We start from the raw sequence: 16,973 nt of genomic DNA on the forward strand, positions 1-16,973 counted from the left end.
CACATACATTAACTGCAAATTTAGGTGAAAACAGTAACCTTAACCTATGAAAATACACAGTTAAAAACAATCTACAACGCTTTTATTGCATGGTAGAATCTTTGTAGTTTTTAGAAAACAATTTAGTTTAGTTTCCTCCAGGGGTGTGCAAACTATTACACAAAGGGGTGCGTTTTTTTGATCCAACCCATAATGCATTGGATTGCAACCAGGTGCTTCTTGATTTCTGCAAAAAAAATGTCATTGTTTCTTGTCCCCCTCCAATGAAGTCAGTTGTTTTTTATTATTATAGGAAAATGCTTAATAATTGTTGTTTAGGAAAGTGGAACAAGACGAACATTGTTGAAATAAACCTATTTGGAAGGATGCATTTAGTAATTGGACACACAAGGAAGCAGGGCAGCTGGTAAGTAGTTTTATGCTATTGTTTTATTCTGAATAATTTCCTCAAGACTGCTTTGACTAAGTGACAAATGAGGATTGGCCAATGAGTTAGGTTGTATTTTGAGCTAAATTGTGGTAAAATATACCTGTGTTTGAGGGTTAGTATGTGCATGAGCTGCCCTAGTCAATGGCATGGGAATCAAAAACAAGGTTTTGTTGTCCTGGCTGGCTTCATCAAAAATGCAGTTTAAAAAAAGGATATGTTTCATGAAATGAATGAGTTAAATTATTAGATTTTCAATTACCAGGTTTGTAGAGTCAAGGGTCATAAAGGTCAGAGATTTACCATTCAGTACATCCTATGTGAATGGAGCCCAATATGCTCCCATTTGTTTGTTTTTTTGTCTTATAGTGTTATGTTGATTCTGGCTTTGGTTTGAAATTGTTTAGAACAATCGGGACTTCTGGCCAACTTTCAATTTGGTTTTCGTGATAAAACTTAGAAGAAGTCATCTTCATACTCAGTTTCTATTGATGCATATGCCCTTTGCTGGCTCTTATACTTTTGCGATGATAAATTTGCTTTGTTTATTGAATTAATGATAACAGAGGTAAGTGAGACAGGTCCTCATCTTTGTGCACACTGATTCTAATTGAATCTAATTGCGTCACTTCATCGTTTTAAAGGTGTACCCTTTAGAAATTAAGTTTGGTGTAGTACCTTTCTTGGTGGAAACCATATTTGGAAGGTCTTGGTGTTATTTTGGTTGTAACTCCCCAAAATCCCGGTCTTCACTCGGTCGCCGGTCCGATGGTCTTCTCTCGTTCTCAAATTAAAAGATTCTTGGTCTGGTCTTGCTCTTATAAAGTGTGGATTGAGGACAATGAAACAGTAAACTGATTATTGGGATGAAAAAGAAGCACATAAAGCCAATAAAAAAACTGTTGAATTGGTCATTTTCTTTTATCCATCATTCATGTGAAAATTCTGAATGTGCATACTTAAAACTGACAAAACAAACCAGGCAAGGACATATGTGTTGAATAAATAACATAAAGGACAACAACACAACAACAACAACAGCTGTTCATTTTAAGTGTGTATATATACACACACACACACGCACACATACATGTACTGTATAATTTCATACTTTACTGTAAAACCCATAAATATAACATGCAGTCCCTATTAGGACTTTTTGGGCTGAGGTAGGGTGAGGGGCAGGGGGGCCACGGGGCTGAAACGAAGAAGCCCTGTCTGTACCCATGTGTATTTGTGTGTAAGTGTGAGGGCGGGGACAAGGAATACAGTATTGGCAATAAAGACGTAGTGGTCGTTCAGGTAAAATTTGTAGGCTCGGTTAATAGCCGGGTAGACCAGGGCCAACCCCACCCAGTCAGTGTACCAGCCGGCCCGCCCAAGACTTCCTGCTGAGTACACACACGCATGCCGCGTTGATGCGGATGAAACGCCAAGCTGTCCGTTCCTTGAAGCTAGTGAGGGCACTCACAAATATGTGTGTGTTGGTGCAATAGGAGTTCCAGTGGCGACTGTCAATGCCGAGACAGCCCGAATTGCTCGCTTTGGAGCTCTGTTTGCCACCTCGCCCTCCCATCTTTCCTCCCTTTACTAATCCCGAGCCCCTTCGCGTTGGGGTCCGGCAGGTAGTCTCATAGAAGAATTGCTTCTTCACCACATTGTTGATTGTGACGTTGGGCAGCACGGTCACTTCATTCCCAGCGATGTCTGTGGCCCGGGTCATGTTGCCCACCCAGGTGTTAATGCTGTCGCACACCGAGTACTCTCCTCTGTGCATGTTGTGCAAGCCTGCTCTGCGCTTCACTCGAATCCCCCGCACTCCTTCAATGTCATAGCCCTCGCCCTCCAGGGCGTCGTGTGACGGCGGTACTTCACTGAAGACAACCCTCGGTGAGGAACGGTACCGTCTCTTGGAAAAAAGCTTGGGGTCAACCACAGTTACGGAGGGGTCAGGGATGTGCGAGGCTTCCCGGTGACGCCGCTTGGTCCTGTGGTGGCTGGTCCTGTGAACATCAGCTGTCAGCAAGGCCGTCTGCCGCTGCTGTCCGACTGAGTGATTGGCTTTCGTCTGCTGTCCCGCTTTGTGGTTGGCTTTCCCGGCAAACTGGGCCAGTCCACCTCCCATGTTCAGTACAGCCTGGGCGCCGATCAGGAGGACCAGGACCAGTGGTGACGACCTCATGGGCACTCGTCCTGAGAACAATGCAGTAGATTAAACATTTTTCTAAACATTGCTCTCAACTTAATGTAAGGCTACTCGACATGATTCGCCACATTTTTTTTCTAACCGTAATCAAACTATATCAATATGTAGACCTGACTGAAACTAACTGTTATACTACATATTGTAATTGTATCCCCAAGGATACGGTTTTATTTGATTTTTTTTGTGTGTGTGGTGTTTGAGACATCACACAGCTATTCCATACTCACTGGCTGGTTTAGTTGAGGCGTTTGAATGGAGGAGCAGCTCAAGTTGTGCCCCTGAGCTTTTTAAAATGGGGATTCAATTGCTGCTATCATCCACAGGTGTCAATTTTATTATTCAAGTTTACCATTTTCCATTTGGCATGACTTCCCTCTCAAATAGGCTAACATTTTTCAATATTTATTTTGTTTGCTTAGCAATTTTGCCACTGAGGCCTGTATTCTTCTTTAGACACTTGGTATATGGGGTAGCATACATAGTATGTAGTAGTAGTGTAATGTTTTATTTATTTATTTTTTGTTGCATGTTAGGAAACGGAAAATATAGACTACTCTGTGTTTGGCAGTAGAAAACAACATTTTCACCCCCAAAAAGACGCACCTGTGGAATAAGTCCAGTTAAAGTGGGAGCCCACAGTGGACTCTCTCTCAAGTGCAGGCCGGCCCCCTCATGCCTGTCATCTGGACCCCCCCGAACCACAGCTCTGCGACACGCAGAAACTATTAAGAAGAAAACCAAACACACATTTACAATTCATAATTTAGACTTCTGATTACTAAATCATTTGCAATGTCTCAAAAGTACCTATTATAATTTAGCCCACCGTGACCTATTAAAAATATGTTCCAAATATTATGTGCCCTGCGATTGGCTCTGGCCCGGAGTCAGATGGGATTGGCTCCAGCACCCACCGCGAACCTAATGAGGATAAAGCAGTTCAGAAAACGAGAGGAGAGGATAATTTTTCCAAGAGTTCCCCTTCCAACTGTCTTGCGTTTCTTATACACAAGGGGGCACAAAAACCCTAAGCAAATGATATTAGTATTTATATGTCATCAAGCCAAAAGATAACCGCTTCATTTAAAGTTTTTCATGGGAAAGGAACATTGTTCGACAAATTCCACTCTGTTCATCTCTACGTTGTACATTGCAGAAAACATCCCTGCAAACAACCAAAGGGTAAAAGTCCTGGACTGATATTGAAATGATTAAAAAAATGGTTTAAATTCACTTAAAAAAAATGCAAGTTGTGTGTGTGTATTTGTCTTTGTATACTTTGTATTTATCCATGACGTATTTGTTTTATTCATGTCACTATAACCCGCTGGCATAGATTGTTGAACAGAGATCTGTTTCTGTTTTGGGGATGAATTCTGGTAAATTGGAACGTTTTCCAAGGCACACATGCCGAATACCAGTTCTAAAAAAACACACCAAAAGAGATGTAGTCTTTATTACTGCATTGAATATTTCCCTACTTCCAAATGTGTAATATGATGGAGGTATATTTTGAGCTACCACTGTTTTGGCTTTAACTCAATGGAGGCAAAAAAATGGATCTGGTCCAAACATGCAATTAGTTGATTGATCCAGGCTGACGTGTGGCTCCCTCCAAAAAGAAAAAAGGAAAAAATCTACGCCAAGAGACCTGTAATGGTAAAAATATGTGGCTTGTGTTTAAAGTCATTGGAGTTAACTCAAATGCTGCTGTGGGAGCACAAGGGTCAGTGTGGTTTTGAGCTCACCCCTGATTTTAGAGGATTAATTCCTCACCCCATCATTGGGCTGTTTTTATCACTCTGAAATACAAAGACGAAGGAAGTAAGGACATAACAAATGCTGAATGGGCCACCACACCTGCATAAACAACCTCGTAAGATGTTCCTGAGATTTTAAGATTTCCGGAACGGGAGTTTGGCCGTGCTCCCGATGCTGCGTGCGTGCTTTTATTGTTTGTTGAAACCAAACACTTTCACTGTGGAAATAGTTTGCGTACTGTGATTTTTAAAGGGTAATGTTTCAACCACAATGTATGTATACTAAATACATCTGGAACTGAAAACAACTCAAAATGGTCCATTGAAGGATTTTTTCCTACATTCAACATCACAATATCATCACATTCAGATAAAGGTGAAATAGAATGATTTGTGAGGGTCTGCCTTGGTAATGGTCTAAAGATAGACACCAAATAGTCTTGCTCCCATGTACCATTCCTATGATAACAAATGTTCTCCTTAAACAAATTTGCAAACATTTCACCAGTGACCACCACATGATGCTTCACATTACATTAATATAGTCCAGCATAAACAAAGGAGTTATACAGTATGGCTTTTATGAGTCATACCTTGTATGGTCTAAATTGGTACTATAGAGGATGTTTATAATTTTCCGTCCCTTCTCTCTTACTGTAAATGAGGATCATTTGCTTGCTGTGACTCACCAAGACTCTCATCAACGGATAATTCCTTTCATCGCATTTTTATCAAAACAATGCATAACAGAAGACGTAATATAGGCCTACAGTCACGTTGCTGCTTGTTCACAACTTGCAAAATTACTTAGTCCACATTGACATATCCTGACTATGTGGAATGAGGTGATGATGATCACCAATTCTCATTTTGGTTTGTTGGTTAGGCGCGTGTTTGACTTTTGCATCCTGCCAAATGTTTGAATGTGTTGGAGGTCAAGAGCATGATGAAATGAACTGTCGCACTGAACAGTTCTAAAGAAGCTTGTCAACAGCTTACAGGAGAAAACACATCGGTGGGTGCCGACAGCAGCCCCAGATAATCAGACAGCGTGAAAGCGAGGTTGACAGTCGTGGCAATAGAGCGAGGAAATGGAGAGGAAGTCAAATGTTTTCGCCGCGTCTCTCGTCAAACGAGTTCAAGGCACTTCCTCCGTCCTTTCTTCCGCAGGAAATTATTATTTGGGTGATGATTGTCCGATCGACACACCCGTTTTCACACCCACACACTCTGGGACATTAAATATTTCCATCAGTCATGGATATTAAAGACCAGATAATATTCATTTTGGGGTAAATATGAATGACATCGTCACATTTGCGTTATGGGACGATGATGAGGAATTGACCCTGTATGTCTAAACCAAACTGAATTCCTAAATGTATTAGAAATCTCTCTTTAATGGGACGAAAATGAGAAATGTTTAGACGAGTCATCTCTTTGAAATTAATGCCACATTAATGCAAGTCGGCCATATGGTTCTTATTATTCAAACTGATGTCATGCAACATCTGCTGTATCAACGCAATATTAAGCAAAAATCTCCCAGTATTTATTTATTTTTTTGATTATTATCATTTGAAAAAGTGACAAATTAGAAATTATAATTCAACATAATTTAAAACAAGGCGTTTCAATGTTTATGAAACATTGGCTTCCGCCAGAAATTATGGAATTGTCCCAATTAAATGAAGTTTTTTAAAAATATAAATTCTCATTACTATATGCTTACTTTTTGTATTTATTTCACAGCTTTTTTCCCACTGTTGGTTCATACAATTGCTACCACATATCACATTTCTTGTCGCTCCTTTTAAAAAAAGCTGCACTATTATGTCAATATATTGAATAGAGAAATATGGAAAATATTTAGCTTTGATTTCATCATTTAATGCCTTCAACATTCAGTCTCAGTATTAATATTTCATGCTTATTGCAACATTAACGACTCTAATGTTTATACCCGCTTTTACTTTCAATTTTATAATTGCAGTTGCATTACTGTCTAAACTACAAGACGTGGGTGCTTTTATATCATCTAACTGCGTGGCTTGGCAGCGGCCAGTTGGCTTGTTCGCTCTATACTATTCAAACTATTTATTCCTCTAGCTATACAAGGCTTTTGGCATCTCCACAGCCACAATTGCATTCCCAAAGATGAGTGGGCGTGTAGCAACTGAAATAGACAGATACAGTACAAGAATGATGAATAATGACCCCTAGGCCACATTTTGCAGATAAAGTAATTGCCTTTCAACAGGTCTTTTCACCAATTGAAAAGGGACTTGGATATCAAACTGTGACCAGGTCACAAACAAACACAAAAGGCAATCATATTTATAAGAAGACACTGGATCACATTGTTCAAATTCCAAAACCGACACCTCCAGGAGCAGCAAATCTGTTAACATTTTAATAAAATACATCAATCATATCAAACTTATGTTTTCCTGGGAACCAATGCCTTAATAAAAACAAAGCACTGGGCTTAATCTTGTGGATTTTTCCGGTATTAGTATTGTAACATTTTACAACAAGTGAAATATGCTAGATGGCAGGCTTTCCCATTTCTCAGAATTGGACTTATTCCTCCATTCCTAAATCAATATTCATTTTACACTGACATTTTACACTTTTTAAGCAGTGAGTTTAAATGGTTGTCTCCTTGTACCATATGTGGCCTGCAAATGAGCAGTCCAGGATGCACCCTACCTCTCACTTACAGTCAGCTTCAATAGTTTCTAACACACTTGTGACTTTAATGAGATAAAAAAAGTTTGCTTTTTTTCCCACAGTGATCTTCCATTCATTTTCTGACGGCTGAAACCTGACAGACTTTTAACCAAGACCCCAGTAAAGTGCCATACTACTTTAATCAACAAAACTATATAGATTAGTTTATGCATTACTTAGACTTTTCAAATATCAATGCAGATCTGAATCCCAACAATCGCTATTTTTTCTTTTGATATTTGGTGCTGGGGGAAAATAATAATAATATAAAAAAAACCTGAAAATTAGTATATCCCGTAATTGGATGTTTTCCATATCCATTCAGATCTGATTTCCAACACTTCTGCGGGGGAAAAAAAGCTACTGCTTAAGCAATTTTTATAGTTCTGTCAAAACCTTCATCATCATCATCAACAACATCATCATTCACATTAATGCAATTTCACATCGACTTCTTCTAAATTGATTATGTGAAAAACGCAACATTTTCATCTAAATAGAAAAACATGGAGGTTCCCTGACCTCGATGCTTTTTCATTTTGTTGTTACAAACAATGGTATGTTCCACTTTGTGCCTGGCTGAAGAAAAAAAATCCTGCTCATATGGGATTTGTTCTCATTTCATTGCCGACAGCGCAAACATTCAACAGCATAATTAGACGTGTACATGTTCATCTCGGATGCCAATGTGCTTACCAAAAGATCAAGTGGTCAGACATACTTTAGTTGTATACTGTACAGTATCGAAATAAGATATGCAACCCATGAGTTTAAATTCATTCAATGAGGAGCACTCGGCAAGGACTCAACACAACTTTTGTGTGGCCAGACAACCTTCTAGCTATCAGAAATATTTAACTGCCTCTCTCTCCCCACTGGCAGAAAAACACAGCAGTTTGAAATACTCATAAAGGAAGTTAGCGCTTTTATTAATGATGTATTTAATGTGGTTGATTGGTTTGCTGAATTTCATTTAAAATGAAATAGATTCCTTGAAAAGCCCTTTATGTTGTAATTCCACTCATGAATTTTGCTTCCATGATTGTATATTTTAAACCTTTAGTTCACTGCCAACAACTTGTATTCAGTTGCATCTGTTATACCAATTTTCATGCTCTGTTCCAGATTTTGCATCTTTCCCAGGTAACACATTTTTTTTATTAATAACGTATTACGCCCTTATATCATATGGCTTTGTTTATTGCAGACAAATTGAATTGTAGGCTTTCTTACATAACAACAGGCTCAGTATAAATTCATCACGCTCTGAATGTGATGACACATTATTGACGGTGATCTCAACTCGTTTTATATCCCTATAATAAACTTGACTTCTGTTTTGCATCGTAAAGAGAATCCAGACATGAGAGGTTACGCTGGCCGTGAACCAAAACCTCATTTTAAACACAATCACCTTGCTAATGAGGCCTTCAATGTTCCATCATCCACTTGTTGGAGCCAAGCCTATCCCTACTTCCTGATGACTGGCCCAGTACTAAAACAGCACTCATTGGAGTACAATACTTAACGTGTATTCCAGACTTTTGTTTTCTTACGACCTTCACATCGAAGGATATGCTCAAGACAAGTATTAAATCTTCCAATATGACTCCCCCTTCCTGATGAGAATTTGAGTGTTTCAGTACAAAAGCCAGCTTCTCCTTGAGACCCAGAGAATGAAGAAGAAGGGAGAGGAAGGAGTCAGAAATATCAAGGGATGGGGAGAGGCAACAGGCAACAGAGGGTGGACAATGAACAGATAAAGGAACATTTGTAAACTAAGAAATAGAAGTGCAATATAGTACTTAGGGACACATTGGCTTATATTTAAAATAAGAACAATATCTTTGTTCCACCTATCGGAAAGGTCCACCAAAGCTGTTTCAGCATATGTTGCATATTTAGTCATGGATTCCCAGAGAGCAAACACTAACTTTAGAATCTGACCACTTGAAAATTTTTAGATGAAGATTAATGACTACTGTGTCACTCAGAATTTTTTCTTTAGACTGTTCAGTAAGCATAATATAGACACTGGTAAATGGAATCCGCTTCAGGTGTGAGGTAATCTGTGAAAAAAAAAAAGAATACAAGAAAAACCCTTACAATAAGCAGCCATACTGTGCAGAGGGTGTGTTCCTGTTGTTTTGAAAAATTTAATAACCATCGGGAAATTTATGAGTGTATATATATAAACGGTACTAGTTCAATCGAGGATTACCTGGAGGGTTAGAAAAAAAGACCCCACCGAAGTACACAATCCATGGCCTTATGCCTAATATCACCTTTTTGATAGATTAATTCATGTGTGGAAATAGTAGGAGTTATTCAGTGTTTTATTTAATCCATTTATTGTAGGGCTACATTACATTTGTTGTTTAAAAACACATTTTTTGGGGAAAAAAAACAACGTAATCACAGCACCAAGGAAGACTAATCCCAAACCACCTCCTGCATCTTGGGACACGTCATTTTTCCATGACGCCTGTCTTACGCTGTGCTGACATCTGATGCCAGGAGCAGGGGAGGGGAACCATGCATGAAATAGGTATGTTATGCGTCATACATTACGGTATGTATGCATGCATAGCTTTCTTTGAATATTTACTCTTCTACGTGACGAGGAATTAAAGGCATTGCGCCTTAAACATGAGTCATCCCCACAGTACAGATCGATTGAGGAGATAAAGCAGAGCAGAAGATATTTCATTTACATTTATAGAAATGTTTTACTACACACATACTTGAAGGTCTTTTATAATAACAAATCAAGGTGCAGACTACTCAAGTTACAATGTATTGGGACTTCTATGGAGGGAAATAGACTTTGCATGCAAAGTCAGAAGTTTGTTTGCCTTTTTGGAAAAATTATTTCAGAAAGTTAATTGTGGAGTAAGTTGTTGTCTTCACTTTCATGTCACATGTTCAGGAATAGCCTGCTTCTTTTATTGGCCTGGTTGCAGGAACAATGAAGATTCTTTGGGGTATATCCTCTAAGTTTGGGTGTGTAGGACTTGTATGGACTCTGACGAAAAATATAGGTGTTTTATTAGAGTTTATTAGGAGTCACGAGATTTCTGTGTAAATAAATCTTTCACAGGTTCAAACTGAATAATTGCTAAGTCTCTCTTCATTGCTCCCCCTGCCCTCTGTGGTGTACGGTAATAAACCACCTTGTAATGACTCTCGATTTCAATTCAGTTTTTATTGCTTCCCCTTTTTTTGACTACAGTCGGCCTCTTTTTTTTTTTTTTTAAAGACATAACCAGGTCGTTTTCTATTCTGTGTGGTCTCCACATCGTTCTGTCATCTCTTCCCGCCTGTGTCCACGCTGCTGGGTCCTAATCTTCTACACCCCCAACCGTAACTGTGTCTTGCTCCCCCTCAAACTGATGCCAACCACCTGTCCGAGTGGGACCTCCCAGTCCCGCACTCCGTCTGTTCGCGGCATGCCATATTTGCCTGTGAGCACATCTACACCCACAAGAACGTATAGCTCCCAGTATGACCTGGCGTTAAAGCACAAATGGTTGAGGCGTCACTGAGGATAAAGCTGACAAAAATGTCTTCCTCTAAAAAACCCATGGAAATCAAGAAAGGGATACAAAGTACCTATACTTGCTATAGCTAATAACTATTCTTGACTAATTTCCAGTTGTGTAGGAGACAATGACTCTTTGTCAACCATCGTATGTATTCCAGTTTGACATAAGCCACATAATTGAATGATATGCGGCCGCATTTGTGCAAGGAGACTCGGGGCTAAGGCGTGTGTGTGTGTTTGATGTGTATCCAAAACAAACATACTTATGCTCACATATGTAGACACTTGTCACTAACTTGTACAGACCGCACTCCTCAAGAATCACTTTTCTCCTGTCTCCAATTGATCATACTTTACTCTGATGAGTAGTATAACATTATGTAAATGTCAACTGCTACTACCACCAACAACCAAAAACATTCTACAGAATGTGACTGATAAATTATATATTCCTACCTTGTCCCAGCCAAAAACAGGCACCCTGAATTGGTTGCCAGCCAAAGAGATTACCAACCCTGCATGCACACTAATCATACTTGGCCACTATATAGTGTCCAATCAACCTACCTAGCATTTTTCTTAGAATGAAGAAAACCCTCGTAGGCTTTGGTGGGAATCCACCAGGGATTGAAACCTCGATTTCTCTCTGTGCTAACCATTTTCCACTGTGCCATCTAAAAATAAATTATTTGAACGTAAATGTTTCACAGCTTTAGACAAAACAAAAAAAAATTCTCGGGTCCTGGTAGCAGCAAGTCAATTTCGTGTCCAAACAAGAAATAGGTGATATGCCATCTACGTGTGCAAGTCAACAGTACTTGAGAGAAACATTTGAAAATGGAATAGCACATTTGGACTACAACAGTGAAATTTAGTTGGAATAATTTCAATTTTTTACACCAATTAACTGATTTACGTTCACGCAACAGACGTGGGAGGAATCAACAGATTCCACATTTGGTGGTCAACTCTCAAAACAGGCTGTCATAGCCATCAGAATTGTTGAATGCAAAGCTGTACACTGAAATTAGTGGTTTCTTATGAATACAAAGATTTCTTTTTAAAGCTGGGAAATCAGGTTTATATGGGAAACATATGGGTCCAAATATTTTTTTCTATTGTTGTGATCTTGAAACTGAAGTATTTATTCTCGTTAGCATTGGGATTTTTTTTGTTTGCGGACAAGATCGTTAAGTTTACAATTCAAAGTTTAAACTTTTTTTCTGTCGGCCCCTCATTCTCCAACTAACCAATCAGAGCCCAAGCATTCTCATCTGTGGCTCATTTTGTCAATAAACATGACTGTTTTGATTTCCTTTTTCCTGCTATTGTTGTTGACTTTATTGATTCACTTTGTTTTATCCAGTTCTTTTTTTCATCTTATATTATTTGCAATTTGTTCAGTTCATGCTATTTGCATGTTTTTCTCGTTACAATGCCATGTTGAGCCATAGTTTATCTTCCCATTTGTATAGTGACCTCAAATTATCCCATGATGCGTTTATAAAAGTAATGAAACACAGATGTCCACTAAAAAAAAGAATTTGCAAGATGCAGTGCACTAATGCAGAATTAAAAACAAGACACAACATAAAGTCACAACTAAGATAGGTTGATGGCATTAACTTAAAAAAATATGACTGACTTTTTCCAGATTTTTCATAATTAAGTATTTTTACTTGATACCAAACAGTTATTAATATTAGAATCCAATATCTGAAGTTAAATCCCACCAATAACATGGCAAATATAGCATAATTAACAGCCCAAGATTGAAAACTGAAGATGACGATGACGTTTAAAAATGTATTTAATGGTTAAAAGTTAATGACAGTACCAACTCATTCATTGTGGGAAATATAGTGACTGAAATATTTTAATCTTGGCCTGTGTGAACACCAAATGGCACGAGAAAACAGCAAATTCCTTGATACTTTGGTCCAATACAAAGGAGAAAAAAAGTTGAGAGGTTTATAAAGGAGTCAGTGACAGAAATGATTGCTTGTGTCTTGCTCTCACCGACCTCCAGATCTCAGTTTCTCTCCACCAACAAATAGCGTAACCCTGAAGTCGAACTTTGACCTGTAACCTCTCCGCTGATCACAGTTAGAACACCTCAAATGGTTTACCTTACACCATATGTTCAGAGCCCACACACACTTTTTTTTAGATGTACGTATATTGACGTAATTTTGACAGAATAATCAAACAAGCATAGTTTGACAAAGGACAAGAGGCAATACTACCGGTAACACAAATGATCACACCAAGCAAAAACACAGTATAGAAAAGGAATGAAGTTAATAATCTATCTGATCCAGCGTTACCCTTATTTTTAATGATTTTTATTTCTTCTTATTGGTTGATATTTTCTGATACATAGAGGGTAGTGGGATTTTTTTCTTTAGTTACTGGTTGTTTATATACATTTTTAAATCCTCTTATTAAAAATATGCTCTCCGTTGGAATGTATTTTCATGCCTCAGACTGGATCACTTCAAAATGCTTGAGGCAATTTAAACAGAAGATGTTGTTTTGGTAGCCAGTGTGGCTGTTAAGGAAACAGTGAGGATAGAGAGAGAGTGTGTGGTTGAAAGCAGCATGGTGCAAAAAATAACAGTGTGATTTAAGTTGTCAGCACTCTGGAAAAATCATGCTGACAAGTTGGAATAATTGACTTGCAACCAATCTGCAGATTTGTCAAACTAGGTTTTAGAGAAAGGAAAGATTGTTTGGGTAGTTGTAACAAGTCATTCATATAATAGACACAAACCATTTAATGGTTTACCGGTCATTGCACCTAATTTGAATGTTGAGTTGAATGAGTGTTTTAGCTCAATAGAAAATCACCTGAGATGAAAATGTCTCTCTTACATCTGATCATCATTAATGTGCCCATGAATGGCAATACACTGAATACAAGCAAAAAGTAATCACATAACATGTGATTTGATGCGTGTTTCACAGGCAACTGTCACTCTCCCAGATGTCAAACCATCTTGTGCCACTGTTTGCCATTTTTTAGACTACTTTATCCAGATCCATTATTCCGTAAAAATAATTACGATCACTGTTCCAAGTCATTACAAACTTTTACATGACTCCGAGTGTCGCCATAGCGCTTTAAAAAAAAAAAAGACAGAGTTATTACTACAATGGCCATTTTCAAATGAATTTCTACTACTAAACTTGCATTTTCATTATTTTAAGTACCGGTGTTTTCTATTATTCTACCAAGCAAACTGTAAAAATGATCAATTTGTATCAATAATGTATGAAGGAAGATTTTCAGCCCCCTATCCTGTTTAGTGTCACGTAGAAACTTGAAAACATCCCAGATAACTGCATGAATTCTCAATCAGGTGCCCACCTACATTCAATGAGTAAGCATCACTGCCATGCATGCTGCTTACAGGTTTATCAGTGGAATTCCACCCTTTCTGCCTTTTTAAAACTGGCAGATAAATGGCCGCCCATTAAGAAGCATCTCGGGTGATAACCGACATTTACTGCACAGGTGAAAGTAGAGTCAAAATTGAAATGGCCTTCTAAAAGATATGAAAACTCAAACTTTTAGATTGATATAGTGTTGTTATTGTTGTTGTTTCATTTTATTTATAGGCAACTCTCCTAACCTCTTCGATGCAAGCCTAAACTGTGAGTCAGTTTCAAAAGAAACCTGAGTTGGTCATGAATAATCATAGTCATCTTTGTCTGCACTGGAAAACTGTCCATCTGCCTTGCATTCATACTCCTGTTCTTTATTTGTTCACTGCAGTTGAGGTTTAAGAATTGTTCTAAAAGGAACAGGAAAAATGGCTCAATTTAGAGATGAAAAAGTCAAAGCTTTTAGCTTTTAACAGCAGTAGCAAGCATTAAGAGCACATGGTACCAATTAAAATACACTGTGAATAAACTTATAACATTATTACTTTGTTAATAGAAACCAAATATATTTCTTTAATTTTTCATTACACTTTTTTACTTTATAATGTTTCTTTTATTTCTCATACTAGGCAATTTCAGTTTAAACTCTGCTGCATATTTTTGTCATATTTTTCTCACATGTCTCACATAAAGCCAGACCACACATCTGAGAAAATTGAAGCAAGAGAAAGATAGTCCCCCTTTGCAGCAGTAACCACAGCTGCTGCTGTTCTGGAAAGAGTTTGACTAGATTTCTATGTTTCTGTTGGATCTTTGGAGGGTTCAGATGACGCCTGTTTTGGGAGAAAAAGTGTGGATCATTCATTCTATTTTGATTTGTTGACGTGAAAGACTTTCATGTACTTATAGACGAAATGCATCTGACTTACTGAGTTCTGAACAATTCTCATATTTGTTTAGGATTTTTTTTTAAATGGCAAAACGTTAATCTTTGTGGCTTTAATGACAGTGAATTCAATTGAAAACTTTTATTTTCATGATACGAGTATATTGAGATGTAAAGCTTTTACATGAAATTCACAAATAAGTGGTCAAAATACCTTTAATAGAACCCATTTAATCTAGAAACATAAACATGAGATTGGTTGTGGGAGGCCTCCAGTTTGTAATGACTGTTTGAGGATGTCTAGTAAATTTGGGTGGCATTCCTTTCCTGTCAAAGTCGGAAAAGGAATTCCCTGGCTGGAAGGAGTGGCAGGCATGAGGTCGTGCTTCAACACACACACACACACATACAAGCACACACACTTGAATGCAAGCAGATGGGGGAAAAATACATGTAGTATACCTGTCAAGGTATAAACGGCAACAGCCAGCTTAGAGTCTGCAGCTAGGCCCCACCCAGACAAGCATGAGAAGGAACCTCAACAGCATATTTCAAATCGGACATTGGAGCTCATCACAATCTACAAGGCCTTCAAGGGTTGTGTAATTTGAGCGGAGAGAGAAAGAAAGACAGACAGACAGAGAGGGAAAGAGAGAGAGAGAGCGGGAGAGAGAGAGAGACAGAAAGGGGGAGAGACGGATAGATAGAAAATAAAAGGTGAGGGAGAAAGAAGGTAACCTGATGTCTGAGGGGTTTTCAGTATACTAAGCTGCTTCCAATTGAGGTTTGGAGAAAGCCATTTACTCAGTCTTCTCCTAACCAGGTCCTTATTTTGTTTATTACAAATATGAGTGTCAGATTTATTATTTGAAAACGTGAAATTCATCATCCCATCTAATTTGTTTACTGAGACCCAAGTAATTGGTATCCTTTGAAGTTTCTCTCATTAGCTGAAAACTTATGTTGAACACACTGTCAATTCAGAGCCTCTGTTTTTACTTAATAACAGGTGTTGGGGAATCTAAAAGCCAGCATCTCTGCAACTTTTCTTTTCTCTGTCCATGTTTCATAGCATACTTGCTCATGTTTCAAATTAAAAACTCACCAGAATGTTAATGCTCCTTCCCTTTCTATCTCCAGGGAGTGAAAACTTCCCAAAAAATTTATTGTTATATTCCACCACACTCTCTTTAAAAAAAAAAATGATGCCAAATTCAGGTCCTTCTCCTGATTTTAGAGCTGTCCATCCAGAACTGTGGCCATTCACCTCTGTCTGTCCCTCTCCCACACTCTTTGGAAAATGGATTGTTCTAAAACTTTAGTAACAAGAGTCCCAATCCTGCACCCTCCCTCCTTCTGTTCCCTACACAGGTCCTAGTGCCGACTACTCCCATTTGCTGCCACAAAAGGGAAAACATTTCGAGTGAGAAATGAGAAACAATGTCAAACATTAAAATACATTTAGCTTTCTCTACACTAATCTGCGGCTTATTTAATTAAGGAAAATGTCAAATATAATGAACATATCTCTCAGGTTTGCCAATGCTGGTATCACTGACGATATAAAAAGCACATTTGGCATCAGCATAGTTTTAAGCATTAGAATTCCACGTTTTTCTTTTCCCGTTAAGTAAACTGACCATGCGGAAATTAATAAAACCGCTCTCGTAAAATCTCCGCATAAACATGAGTAGTTCATGAGGCGTTCATATGCTTTGTCACCAAAGGTTGAAAGATTATAATGGTTTCATATCCAGAATACTGTTCCAGATGGACATATTTGGTGACTACTACAACAAGTATGTCAGAAATGTGACACAATATTCGTGCAATCTGAAAGTAAACCCTATTACTTGTTGAGGTCAATAGACAAAATCAACCTCTGCATCTTTAATAACCACTCGGCCAATTTCAGACACACCCGGCATTCATGTGGCCCTTCACGTCTCTGCTAACTACTACAGTGACATTTCTATCTTGTTTTTGCATTATATCCTTCAAATGCTTGCTTTTGCTTCTGAGTGCTGCTG

The 16,973-nt window shown here is 38.3% G+C and overlaps 1 protein-coding gene across 1 annotated transcript; it reads right to left on the reverse strand.

Annotated features, from left to right (window-relative positions):
* Positions 1 to 1,412: 1,412 nt before the first annotated feature.
* On the reverse strand, positions 1,413 to 16,222 carry ngfa (nerve growth factor a (beta polypeptide)). Its single transcript, XM_077723838.1, has 3 exons — positions 16,049 to 16,222; positions 3,237 to 3,355; positions 1,413 to 2,620 (listed from the first exon to the last, which is right to left on the reverse strand). The coding sequence occupies exon 3, from the start codon at positions 2,607 to 2,609 to the stop codon at positions 1,785 to 1,787; it is 825 nt and encodes a 274-aa protein (XP_077579964.1). The 5' UTR covers positions 2,610 to 2,620; positions 3,237 to 3,355; positions 16,049 to 16,222; the 3' UTR covers positions 1,413 to 1,784.
* Between the last annotated feature and the right edge of the window lie 751 nt (positions 16,223 to 16,973).

This window comes from Stigmatopora nigra, chromosome 1 (genome assembly GCF_051989575.1).
Source record: "Stigmatopora nigra isolate UIUO_SnigA chromosome 1, RoL_Snig_1.1, whole genome shotgun sequence".
Lineage (NCBI taxonomy): Eukaryota > Metazoa > Chordata > Actinopteri > Syngnathiformes > Syngnathidae > Stigmatopora > Stigmatopora nigra.